Source organism: Mus pahari, chromosome X (genome assembly GCF_900095145.1).
Source record: "Mus pahari chromosome X, PAHARI_EIJ_v1.1, whole genome shotgun sequence".
NCBI classification, from domain to species: Eukaryota; Metazoa; Chordata; class Mammalia; order Rodentia; family Muridae; genus Mus; species Mus pahari.
Window position 1 is genome coordinate 90,422,281 of NC_034613.1, and position 14,047 is coordinate 90,436,327.

At 37.2% G+C, this 14,047-nt stretch overlaps 1 protein-coding gene across 1 annotated transcript in view; it reads right to left on the bottom strand.

Moving 5' to 3' along the window:
- Nucleotides 1–14,047, bottom strand: part of Zdhhc15 (zinc finger DHHC-type containing 15) — a 112,197-nt gene that overhangs the window by 10,791 nt on the left and 87,359 nt on the right. The window contains exons 9-10 of the mRNA XM_021187709.2: nt 12,972–13,098; nt 9,573–9,676 (exon numbers count right to left, since the gene is read on the bottom strand). Coding sequence (XP_021043368.1) covers nt 9,573–9,676; nt 12,972–13,098 — 231 coding nt within the window. The remainder of the gene's footprint in view (nt 1–9,572; nt 9,677–12,971; nt 13,099–14,047) is intronic.

Below are 14,047 nucleotides of genomic sequence, written 5' to 3' on the forward strand. Positions count from 1 at the left end.
AGAAAATTATCCTTATCTTTAATTTTTATAGCACAGTTTTTATTATTCTGCTCATTTAGTCAATAACATATGGCTCATTAATCAGTGTGTGTGTGTGTGTGTGTGTGTGTGCACGCATGTGTGCATTTGAGATTTATCATGTATCCCTGAATAGTCTCAAAACTTACAATCTTCCTGTATCAGCCTCCAGAGTGTAATATAAGCATTCCTCACTATGCTGAGAAAAAATATATTGTAATACCTATAATTTTAAGTAGCTTTTAAAAAGTGTCTTGTCTTCTAAATAAATAGAAGGAACATTAGTTTCTCTTTCATTTTCTTTTTCTGCAGTATTTTTCCAATTGTTTATTAGATATTTTCTTCATTTACATTTCAAATGCTATCCCAAAAGTCCCCTATACCCTCCCCTTCTGCCCTGCTCCCCTACCCACCCACTCCCACTTCTTGGCCCTGGCATTCCCCTATAGTGAGACATAGTATCTTCGCAAGACCAAGGGCCTCTCCTCCCATTGATGGCTGGCTAGGCCATCCTCTACAACATATGTAGCTGTGCTCTGAGTCCCTCCATGTGTTTTCTTTGATTGGTGGTTTAGTCCCAGGGAGCTCTGGGGGTACTGGTTAGTTCAGCTCATTTAGTCAATAACAATTTAGTCAATAGACAATTTATTGTGTCTTGAATTTCCATGTGAAACTCTAGCAAAAAATTAACCAAGCCTTAGGACACTTCAATAGCTACCCCCACTGACCCCACATTTTAAATAATGTCTGAAGATGTTGATTTGTCTTGACGAAGAGAGCATGGATTTTATGATTAAAAAAAATTCAACTTTAAACCTCATCTCCTATGGTGATGTTTAAAGATCTACAGGCATGACCATGTAGGTTCTGTTAGACTTGAACAGGGAAGTGATGAAGTAATGTTTTCTTCAAGAGAGGGTCAATGGCTGTCTCTGCCTGGAAGATGACTGAACAGATTTCACCAGAGAGGCATCTTCCAAGGAACACAGCTCTTGATTGAAAGGCCTCTTGTCTCCAGGATGTGCTTGGAGCGTTTGAGTTCTGATGAAGAGAAAGGCTCTCACTAGTCCTCTTAGGAAGGTCCAGGGTTTAGAGCAATCTTTGCTACATGATGACAGTATACTTTCTTAGGAGTATCACTTTATCATTTTCTGAAGAAAACAGCTTCTTCACATAACTCCCCTGATCAAAAACTTTCTAAGTCTAAGGCTTATCCAATTAGATGCTAATTTACCTGCTGAGCCAATCTAACAATCTGCTCATTTAGTCAATAATACTCTGTATTGTGCTTTGTTTGGAAACTTTTCATGAATGTATTTTACCTCACCCAAACATTGCAAATTCTTTGAGTTCAAAGACTATAGTGTTTAATGACATTATGAATCCACTGAACCAATTTCAGGACACTCTCAATACATGCTAGTTTATTTTCTGTTATTTTTTTCCAACAGGTGACTTTTTATAGCAGTAGAAATCAAAAGATTAAAAACAAGTCAGAAACATGCTCTACCTTGAGCAGTACTGATGGATATAGGATAAACAAAGTGTGTGAAGAAAAGGAGCAGCAAATTAGATTTGGGGACTTTGTTGACTTGTTCCTGAGAGCCTACGTGTAAAACATTTCATATACCTGGGACAAAAATCAATACCTTTTCTGGATAGCTGTTCAACAACTGGATTGATTCATCCAAATACTATCATTAACACCAGAAAGTTCTATTTGCAAATTCAAGCAATTTTTTGTTTCATATTTTAGACATTTTTGACTTGATAAAAATATCCCTGAGGATATAACACAATTAAAAGTTATCAAATGAAATTAAAGTTTCATTTCTAGCATTGTTAGTTGGAGTTAAAAGCAGTTTTGGATAGTTAAGGAAAATGTGGGTCTTTTTTGCTGGATTCTTTGTAAATGTTTTTCTTATCACAGTTAGAACACTGATGAGAGTGTTCAGAAGAATCCATATGGAATTACTCTGTCCCTTGACTTGGAGCTCTCTAGTGCATTCATGAACACTACAATGAAAGAGCTGTGTGAGAAGTCGTTTTGAACTGAATTTACCTTATTTACTAGGAAATAAAGGAACTAAGTTTAATGGATACAAGCCACCTAGTTACAATTAGCAAATAATAACATTATCAAAATCAAAACTGAGTTCCGTACTGAATGGATAACCACCAGCTGGGTTCTTTAAAATCTGTTTTTAAAGACTTAAATTTGAGGATTTAGGTAAAGGATTCAATTGAAAAGCCAATTATTATTCATATAGATTAAGCATAGAAAGTAGGAACCTAGAAGGACAATTTGAGGCTTATGACTAGGCTCTAAAGAAACCTCACAGAATCAGGGCTGCTTCCCAAGACCCTGGCAAACACATACCTCTGGTAGAAACCTTGGAGGTGGAGGTTAAGGAAGATGTTGGCTGACCAATCATGATATACACTAGACAGTTCAGTTCAGGCTACTCTGTCAGAGCACCCCAACATGAGAATCATAGCTTACTTGATGCTTATTTGCATCAGTGTGAAAAGAAACCTTTTTGTAAGATCTTCAGAGTAAAATTTCCTAACAAGTAGGTTGAATTCTGATTGCTCTCAAAATATTTCTAAGAACATCTCTAGAGCAGCTAATATCATTAGCCAATCATGGATGCTGATACAAGAGTTATTTCCAGGTGATATTAGCCAGATGGTAGAGTAAGAGATCTTGGCCTTCTTTTCTACCACAAAGAGCAGAAGTTTGGAATCCATCCATGCATTAAAATAACTCATAAAGAACTCATGCGTCCAATTAAAAAGCTGTAGCCAGTGAAAGAAACAACCCAAGGGAAAGAGGACAGTTTCATTTTGCTCATATCTCTTCATTCTCTAAAGCATCACAGTTCAATAGTGAGATAGAATAATCTTAACTGAGAAAATAAAAGACACATACTCAAAAACTCATAGAACAATGACATAAGAAATTGAAGAGGACACAAACAAATGGAAAAATATTGTGTGTCCATAGATTGGAAGAATCAACATGCTCAACATATCCATGCTACCAAAATTAACATATATCCAACATAATCTGGATCAAAATTTCAGTGGAAAAATTTTTTATAAATAATTATAAAGAACTACAAAAGATGGTAAATAGCCCAAAGCATCCCGTTAAAGATAAACAAAGTTGATAGCACCATACTACTGCACCTTAAATTGTATAAGAAACCTATGATAACAAAACACAGAATAGAATTAGCATAAGTGCAGACACATAGAACAATGGAACAAAAGAAAATGACCAGGAAGAAATCTAAGCATGTACTATGAATTATTTATTTTAAACAAGGGTGTCATCAATACATCTGGAATTATACAATGAACACAAAACTACTATAGAAATGTTTTAAATTGGTTTTTAATATAATACCAGAAACAAGTAAACAATAAATAAATAAATAAATAAATAGGAGTTTAGCAAACTAAAAAGCCTTTTCACAGCAAAATAACAACAAAATGAAAAAAGCAACCTGTAGAACAGGAGAAAATATGTGTCTAAAAAGTATTCAATAAGCAAATTGTATTAAGGAATTCAGAGTAGTGGCAAAACCCAACAAAGAACTGAATCTAAAATGATTAAACTATACAAATGGGTATTTTTCCAAAAATAACATGGAGAAGGCTACCGAATCTGTGAAGAAGTGCTAAAACCCTTAATGGTCATGGACATGACATTCAAAAGCAGCATGAGATGTCACCTCACATCTGTGGTAGGATGCTTCCTGAGCATGTGTATGGCCCTCAATTTCACCCCCAGGCCCATAAAAATGTCAAAACTAAAAACTACTGGTGAGAATGTAGAGAAAAGGTCACTTTTGTACATTGTTGCTGGGAATGCAAACTGCCATAACAGTAATAGAGATTTCTTTGAAAATTCAAAATGGAACTACCTGTGACCATATGACCCAGATGTCATTCTGCTGGGCAAATATTCACTTCCATGTTCATTGTGATATTATTCACTACAGCCAAGAAATAAGACTGGCCAAAGTGTCTGTGGATAGACATGTAAATAAGAAATTCTCTCTCTCTCTCTCTCTCTCTCTCTCTCTCTCTCTCTCTCTCTCGCTCGCTCGCTCGCTCTCGCTCTCACTCTCGCTCTCTCACACACAACACACACGCCAGATTATTATTCATCTTTAAGACAGAAGTGACTTCTCCCACTTACAATACAATGAACTAAAGTGGATGACATTAAGGTAGACACATAAAAACAACCCAGAATGATCACTTGGATACAGAGACATTTTAAAAGGAGTCAAATATCTGGAATAGAAGAGAATAGAAGAGTGTTACCTGAGGCAGCAGAAGGTGAGATGGAATAAAGAGGTATAGGCCAAAGTATATAAAGGGGCCACTATAGAGAAATCTGGATATTGGAAGGTCAGCATGGGGACTACTAAGCTATGGAGTGCAACAGTGTTCAGAGACAATGTATGTTCTAATCACCACTTCACTGCGTGTATGTATGTAAAAAATCCTGCTGTATACTTTACATTTTACAGTAAAAATAAGTAAAAATAAAAGAAATAAATGATTTATTCTCTTGTGCTAGATCAAAATAGTTACTCTTTAATGTCCTTGTATATACTTGGATCAAAGAGTGGCACTATTAGGAGTTTTGACCTTGTTGGAGTAGGTGTGTCACTGTGGGTGTGGGATTTAAGACCCTTACCCTAGCTGCCTGGAAGTTAGTCTTCCACTAGCAGCCTTCAGATCAGGATGTAATACTCTTAACTCCTCCTGTACATGCCTGCCTGGATGCTGCCATGTCCCACCTTAATGATAATGGACTGAACCTCTGAACCTGTAAGCCAGCCCCAACTAACTGTTGTCCTTATATGAGTTGCCTTGGTCATGGTGTCTGTTCACAGCAGTAAAACCCTAACTAAGACAGTCCCCTAATGGCTCACATGCTAAAAGGCTTAGTCCATAGGGTGACACTATTTGGAGGTATCAGAATCTTATAGAGCTAAGGCATATTGGGAGATTTAGCTTACTGAGTTAGGGCATACCTTTGAGAGAGTATGTGGGCCTCGGTCTTTATTTTGCTTCAAGACTATTAAGGGAGTGATTTTTCTCAATGACAGACAGTCATTATTGATGCCCTTGTTAATAGTCTAAAGCAATAAGACCAAGTGATCATGGAGTAGAGCGTTCAATAAACCTGTTGTCTTTAGAAGTTGATTATCTCAGGTTTTTTCTTACAGTGGCAGAAAACTAACACATTTCACCAGTGGAAACAGCCATTTCTCTGCTGATGAAGTCTTTGTCAACACCTCTGTTAAGTTCACTATCTACAGACAACTGTAACTACCTTCCCTGGATTTCTATGGGTGCTGCATCTCCAATAAACATTCATGATCGAAGTGTTCAGCTACTCATTTGAAAAAGGCTATTGTTAGAAAATGGCACAGGCTTTGTTACCCATGGGGGGGGGGGAGAACAAAGAATATCCAGAAAGGCACCAGAGCCATAAAGATAAAACATATTAAGAAATCAGTTCTATCAGAAAATAATAAGAGGCTAGACTTACTTCCCCTGAGAAAGCCACAAAAATTTTAAATATCGTTTTTACATGCAGGTAGGTGTCAGCTTACAGTCGTTTGCATTTCAGCATCTCTTTGACAGTCATGCCCACTTTATTATTCATGACAGTTACAAAAGGCAGGGCTGTAGATGCCATCCGTCTAATGTGGAAGAAATGGTTCCAATTGGAATAGATTAATATAAAAACTTCTATTGGCATCTCTAATTTTTTAATGTAGGCTATTGGCATTTTTTAATGAGAAAAAGCAATAATGTAACAGACATTTCTGGATCAATTCCTCAAAAAGCTAAAATGCAACTCCAAGTCTCTCAAAAATCTTTTTAAAAGATGCCTGTTTAATCTCCACAGAAAATTACACAGATGCGCATACTCATTTGTGCATCTTCTGTGTATTTGTGCATTAATTAAATACTTTATTTTAAAAAGCCTCTCCAGAGAAACCTCTTTAAATGCTTTGATTTCATAAATGTGTGTGTGTGTTTTTTTTAATCTTATAGTTCCCTGTATTAAATTAGGGATGGATTTCCAAGAAGATGCCTGGATTTGGTATCACAGTTTCATTTACCAAGTTGTTGTTGCCACATTTGATCATTTTATATGCATTTAAAGTATTTCACATTATGCTATTAATAGATGCATAATGTATAGTAAATAATTATTAGAAATTAATCCTGATGTGATTTCTAAGGGAAACTGAAATAAATTACATGCATTGCATAGAATTTTAACTCATAGCACCTTTCTTGGAAATTTAATTGTGAAAAGAGCATGAACTTAAAGTTAGGTGGAGAGGGCAGTTATGGAACTATGGGGGTGAGTGTGCTCAAAATACATTGTATGAAACTATTAAAGAATGCTAGGTAGAGGTGGTGCATGCCTTAAATCCAAGCACTCTGGAGGCAGAGGCAGGCAGATAGATATCTGTGAGTTAGATGCCAGCCTGGTCTTCAGAGTGAGTTCAAGGACAACCAGGGCTATACAGAGAAACCCTGTCTTAAAACAAAAACAAAAACAAAAACAGAAAAACGAAAAAAGAAATCATCAAGGAATTAATGAAAACATTGTTAGGAAAAAATCCATGAGCAGTGTGTATAGGACCACATACACACAGATGACATGCATGCCTGAGGGTAATGCAGTCAACTGAACCAACAATAGTTTGAGGACCTGGGTTAGAAAAAAAAAAAGCACCAATGTATAATAAAGCTGTTAGACACAAGAATGAGCTAAACTCCATTTATGTACGATGGTATAGTGGTCTGGATAGAGCTAAACGAGACTTGTGGTCCACGATGTATTTGATGACTATGGAAGCAGCTGAATGGTTCAAGATAACAAGACGGAAGTAGAGGACAACACTGTAGCACATATTTATTCATCCAACAGACAGACATACCATCATACTGCAAAAAATCCTCAGGATGTAGAATCAGGATACCTTCATCCGATTCCAAGCACTGCCTGATACGTGTTATGTGATACTGGATGAGTTGGTTAATACCTCCCATTTTCACTTTCATTAACTATAAAATATTAGTGTTTATATAATATCTATCTTTGACTAAAGTCAAAGAATGGGGAACATAAACATTTTATAAAATATAAAATTATGTAAAAAAAACCCTATGATTAAATTGTTTTGAAAAAGGTCAGGCAACTGTCCTGGGTGGGAAAGATCTCAGTAGGTAAAAGCAGTTGGGCCAACCCAGCAACCTGGGTTTAATCCCTGGAACTCATGTAAAGGTATAAAGAGAACCAAATCCACAAAGTCCTCTTCTGACTTCCACACAAGGTCTATGGCAAGCACACTACCTCCACATGCTTACATAGCAAACAGTGTACTAACTCAGCCATCTTCCCATCCCCTCCAAAGAAATTTCCATTTGATGTGGCACTATGTCAATCCTTAATGTGTTTTGCTTGACAGCATAAGGTTCACATATGAACTTCTTTAAAATTGTGGAATTATTTCAAGCAACTTTGAAATTAGGTGTGCCTTTCATTTCTGTTGGGAAGAGTCCATGCCAAAATAAGAACTCGCATCGTCTGAGATTGCTAGAAGTTAGTGTCTGTTCAGAAAGACTAAATGGCAGGAGGATGGCACATCAAAACACAGCCAGCTTCTAATAGTCCTCAGAGGGTGTTCTTTTTGTGTTAGAAATTTTTTGAGTGGGCAAGAATTATCATTTATAATTATAAGCTTGGGGCTGGTTTGTTGTTTTTCATTTCTAAACCATGCTTTCTTTTTAAGCATAGTGCTCTCGGGTAGAGAACCCGGGCCTGGATAATGTAACTGTGTGAACATTTAGAAAAGCTTATTTTCTGCATCTCACTCTCTCTTTGGACTTTCGTGTCCTCATTCAGCTTCATTTACCTCAGGTAATGAATAACATATCAAAATGATGGTTAAAATTTCCCTTAAAATTTTCTTTATTTCAATAATTTTTAAAATTTATTCTCTGATGGCTGGTATCAGCAACATCTGCAAATGTGGAAGACAGCAGTGGGCAGAGCAATGGGCAAGAATACAGCTTGCATGGCAGGAGACACAGGATGTCTCAAGATGATCCAATGATGTGATGAGAGAAGTTGGGAGGGCAAACTTCTCTGCTAAAAGTTTTTCCTTTGTCCTTCTTACAGGCATACCTAAGTTTGCCCCGCTTCATACATTTGATTTTGTAGTGTATTTAAACCATTCTAAAAGTCTACAAAATTTTAAAGAAAGTTGAACCAATATTAATGAAGGATGGTAGAGAAAGATGAACTGTGCCCACTAGTGGAAGTAAAGCTTCACATTCAAGCCTGTAAGTAAAACACTGTGACTGATATCCAGGCAGACTGTTTACTCATCTGCAGAGTACTGTTTATTATGTTGTAGGTCATAGTCGAACTGCTTAAGGTACCATCTAACGGTTCTTTTATTGATATGTGTATATGATGTGAATTCATGTGTGTCTGCATTGTGAGAATGCACTGTGTGCAAATGTGTATGTCTGTGTGAGCACATGTATGTTCAGGGCAGAGTGATGTTCAGTGACTTTCTTGATCACTCTCTGCCATATATGCTGATGGATGATCTCTCACTGAACCTGGACCTCATTGTTGCTGCTAATCTTTCCAGCCAGCTTGCTCCAGGTGGTTCCTGTCTCTGTTTCCTGTATTGGGATTATGAGTGGGCCACAAACCAGCCTGCCTGGCTTTTCCTGGATCTGGGAATCTGTATGGCAAACACTTTATCTGCTGAGCTTTGTCTTCAGAAGCACTGGTTGGTCTTGTTAGCTTCATGGAATTTAGGACCAACTTCTGGGTATGTCTGGGAAGGTACTTCCAGAGTTGATGCACCGAGGAAGACTTGCTCTCGAAGTGGATATCACCTTCTGAAGGGGTGGCCCAGATGTAGAGGTGTCTAGCAGTTTTATCTGGTTATATTCTGTTCCTTCTGAGTGAGTACATGTATCACTGCTCTTCCCACCCTCCACTGACATCAGCCTCTAGCTTTTTCTGTCTTCCCGTGTGGACTGTGTACCGGAGGCTCTGAAGGAATCTTCAGGCCCCTAGGACCAGATTAGAGCTTATGATGCTTTACAGTTTGTGGACTGAGTAGCTACTGGTTTCTCCCAAATCTCCATTGTATGGCTACTGCTGGACTACCCAGGCCCTATCATAAAAGCCATTTTAGTAAATCCCCTTTCATAATATGTAATGTTTACATGTATTTGATTGGTTCTACTTTTTCTAGTGAACTCTAACAAAACTACCTTTGCCACCCATATCTGTTAAACAAATCTGGCTATACTTTCCCTCCTCCATCCAGAGGGCTCTTATGAGGTTGTTATACTTATCAAATCTCTTTGGATTTGTTCTTTTACTCCATGCATGCTACACTCATTTTATTAACATGGATCATGTAATACTGAGTCTGTCATGCACAGAGAAAAGTCTTTCTTCTGAGCCAACTCACCTCGACTATCATCCTCATTGTCTTCCCAGGGTTCCTCGTTTGCCAGCAGCGGGTTCTGTGACTCATTCATAGACCTCATAGGGAAGGAGTGTCCATCACCAGGGCTGGGGAAAATAGAGGTAGTGAGTTTGCAACTGATATAAACTTTCATTTTTTGATTTAAATTTACTTATATACTGAAGGAGGGATTGGGGGAGGGAGGAAGAGAGAGGGGAAAGGAAGAAGGGAGGGAGGGAGAGAAAAAAAGGAGGGAGGGAGAGAGGGAGATGATGTGTGCGGATGTGTATGGGTGCATATGTAGAGGACAATTTATGGGAATTGGCTCTCTCCTTTCACCATGTGGATCCTGGGGATTGAATGCAGGTTGTTGGGTTTGGTGGCAAGTGCCTTTATACCAAGGAACCATTTCACCACTCAGGCACGATCTTTCTTTCTGGTTCAGGCTGTCCTGGAACTTGTAATCTGTCTCAATATCCTGAGTGGTGGCATTTAGGTGTGTGTCATAATGTCCTTCCAATACAAACTTTTAAGATGGTAATAATCTTAGAAATGAGATATAATTGTGGCTTTGGGGTTGTATTGTTTTGAGGATTCTATAGTCAAGCGCTCTACTACTGAGCTATAGCCTATAAGACTTGAGGATTCATCTTCACGTGCTCATTATAGCATGTCCAAGTGCACACACAAATAAATAAAATGTAATTAAAAATAAAAAAAAAAAGACTTGAGGAGTCTTAGTTCTTTTGTCTAAAGCCATGGTCAAATAAGCTCTTATTATATCATCTACTTGCTAAATTGCTCTCAATTTTCATGTCATGTTTGTCTGTATGAGTGTGACTGTTTTTGTTTCTACAACATTCTTTAACTTGCTTTCCACAATGCCTAGTATAGAAATATGCAATGCAGTTTCATAAGTATCATTTAACTATGATAGTTCTAATTATATCCCATTATCATTCCCACGGTTTTGATTCTAAATTTTCAAGGGAAACAAGAAGACTCACAATCACTAAACACAATGGGAAGAAAGCCGCTGTGAAGGCTGAGGGAATGCTCCTGGACCCTGTTATTTATTTGACTTGTAATGTAGAATGGGAAAGAGAAATGGCAAGGTATCTCTGCAGTGTAGTCTAGGGACTATTTATCTACGTGTTAGTCTACTTTGCAGATCTCTATGATAATCTAAATCATGTCCCTAATTAATTTCTGGGCATTTACAGATAGGAGATTGTGGCAGAAATCATGGTGGCCCTAGCCAGATACTGTTACTGTTTCAGCAATTGAATCTATGTAGCTGAGTGTATTCTAAGTTTAACTCTGAATGACTTTTGAATTATTTATTTGATACCATATGTATTTTTCTCCTATTTTTGAATGTTGTCAATAAAAATGTTTATGGATTTTATTTATATCGCTCTACAGAAAAATGTCAGAATACTGATTATATAAGTGAATAGGCTTTGGTTTCTGTTTTTGTTTTTCTGTGCTAGAGTGATGCAGTAATGGGGTTTGAGTATGTGATTAGAATGTATGTAGATAATTCCTGCTAACAGTTATTAATAGATATTACCCATTGACAAATTTTGTCTTAGTATTTATATCTGGAAGAGTTTATACTCATACAGACAAACAAGACATGGAAATTGAGAACAATTTAGCAAGTAGATGATAGTATTTGGACGATATACTAGGGGCTTATTTGACCATGGCTTTAGACAAAAGAACTAAGACTCCTCAAGTCTTGTTGGATATAGCTCAGTAGTAGAGTGCTTGACTAGAGAATCCTCTAAACAACACAATCTTACACAAATAACCCTGTAAACCATTACCGGAATGGAGGAAGTGTTGCTGCAGCAAGGGAGGAGGGGGGAAACTGAGCCTTTATTATTAGCCGACTCCATCAAAGTTTTTTCCAACAAATGAACATGATTATATTTCTATTTGAGCACTAAACCCAAAGCATACAAAAAGGCTGAGACATGCTCTGCTCTAGAGCTCCTGTAGTTTGTGAAGATTTTACCTAGCTCACAGTCACTCAGAGGACATAAGTCTAGCTCTACAAAAAAGTTGTTTTTTGTTTGCTTGTTTGAGACAGGTTCTCACTATGTAGCCCTGGCTGTCCTGGAACTGATGATGATGATGATGATGATGATGATGATGATGANAAGAAGAAGAAGAGGAAGAAGAAGAAGAAGAAGAAGAAGAAGAAGAAGAAGAAGAAGAAGAAGAAGAAGAAGAAGAAGAAGAAGAAGAAGAAGAAAGAGGAGGAGGAGGAGGAGAAGGACAACAACAACAACAAAAAGGTAGTGATAAGCTTTAAAAATATTTATCACACACAATCTAAGTATACAATAACATGGGAATAGATAAATAGAATATTACATAGCCAAAAGCAGTGGTTATAAAACTTATGTCATAAGAAGAAATTCTTACTATTTTTAAGGGAAACTGTAAAACCTCAAATAGTATATAGCAAATATAGAAAGAATAAACAGAAGGAAAACATATATCTCAAAAGTGCTAAAAATAATACCTCGACCGATACTCTTGGAAATTATTTTTCTTTTTTTCATTTTTAATGTCATGAAGGTAAGATTTAAAACCAAGAACAAATAGAGATTGATTTAGAGACTGAAGGTTATTCTTAGGACTGCAATTAGAATCCAACTGAATAAAATAATTAAGCACACGCTTTTAATCCCATTACTCAGCAGGCAGAGACAGAGACAGACATATGTCTGAGTCTAAATGATGGAAGTACACTCAGCCCTAAATGGCCCAACTATACTAACCCCCTCAAGGTTCAGTGATCATCACAGAAGGGGCAGAAAGAAGATAAGTGCTATAGGGTACAAAAATGGACAAGAAAGGGATATCTTACAGTCTGGCATAGCCGTTACACCTATGCACTCAATGAAGATATGGCCATCCATCTATATAAGACTTGCACAAGTTAGGCCCATTAGCACTTCATTATAGATAGGGGATGAAGTCAGGAAGCCCTATCCATCACTGAGGGACTACTGGTAATCAGCAGTCATTGGGGGAAGGAGTATTCTTTCCTTCCATAGTGTAACCACTGAAAAGTTGTCCTTGCTCCAGTAAATAGACTCTTACCTACGCACATGCAAGCAGCACTGATTTAAGTGAGTGAGAAACACACACACACACACACACACACACACACACACACACACACAAAGATATAAAACTAGAAGACTTGTTGAGAAGAAGGTTTCAGCAGGAGAGAGAGGGGATAAGAAAGAGAAATGGAGTGTACAAATTACCAAAATTCATTATAAATATGTGAAACTGTCAAACAAAAACATTTTAAAACTCAATCTGTTGCTTTACTGCATGGCTCAGAATTGTCTGCTCTCAGTGGTTATAATTACCTACCTGGACCCAATAGGTATTAACCAGAACTTCTTCTTATCACCAAACACCTGCTGAATATTCTTGATGAAGCCAAGATTGAACCCATTTTTCTCTGGTCCACTTGTAAATACTGGTGTGCAGAAGGCCTCTAAGACAGTCCAGGAGAGTTGAAAAAGAGGAGGAAAGAAATAAAGCAATACATTTCATCACTGTGATGATTTTACACCTCCCCCCAAAATGTGACCTGGATTTGCTGTTTTAGCATTGGTCCAATGTTCACAATTATTGCTAAACTATTTAGTAAAATTCAGTTTAATCATTTAATAAAAGGTAAAATTTTTATTGAAAATAAGAAATTTGTACTCTTAGGTTTTAAAAAGCTAGTGTAAATAAAATACATAAAGACAACAATAATAGAACATTAGTGAGCTGCATGTCTTTGGACTGCTGGATTTAAGGAGTGCAGGAACACATTTAACTGCACTTTATTTGAATCAAACTGGCAACAACAGCCAAATGGTCTCCATTTGTAGATCTGGGACCAAAGTAATGACACATAAAGAGATGGTAATGACATTGATTTGGTTTTGAAACATTTTAGAAATGAAGATGTTCACAATGAAACCTGCAATGTAAAAATAACCTAGTTTTACTCCAGACAAAATGTCAACGGGTGAACTGTAATCACCTCAAAGACTATGAGGAATTGGGCCACATTAGTGCACATTATTTTTAGACACACATTTATCCCATTAAGCAAACACTTTCACTGTTGGGCTCTGGCTGCATCTTACCATTTCCCATTTGTCCTTTGTTTTCAGACCCTGTTATCATGAAGCTTTTAGTACTTTTCTACTTTTGTAGCTATCTCTCAACCAAATGTGCTAATTTACTACCCTAAGTACTAAGTGCTACACATATATTTGATTTAGAAAAAATAGGTACAAAGACTTCCCTAGCAAATGAATTCTCAAAGTGCAGTGGCTTTTACACTAAATTCCTCTCCAACCTAATCCACCCTGGTTAAACATTTAACACTCGAACACTTTCTTCTTATTCTTTGTGTAGACTTGTAGACCATGTTCACTATACATGAA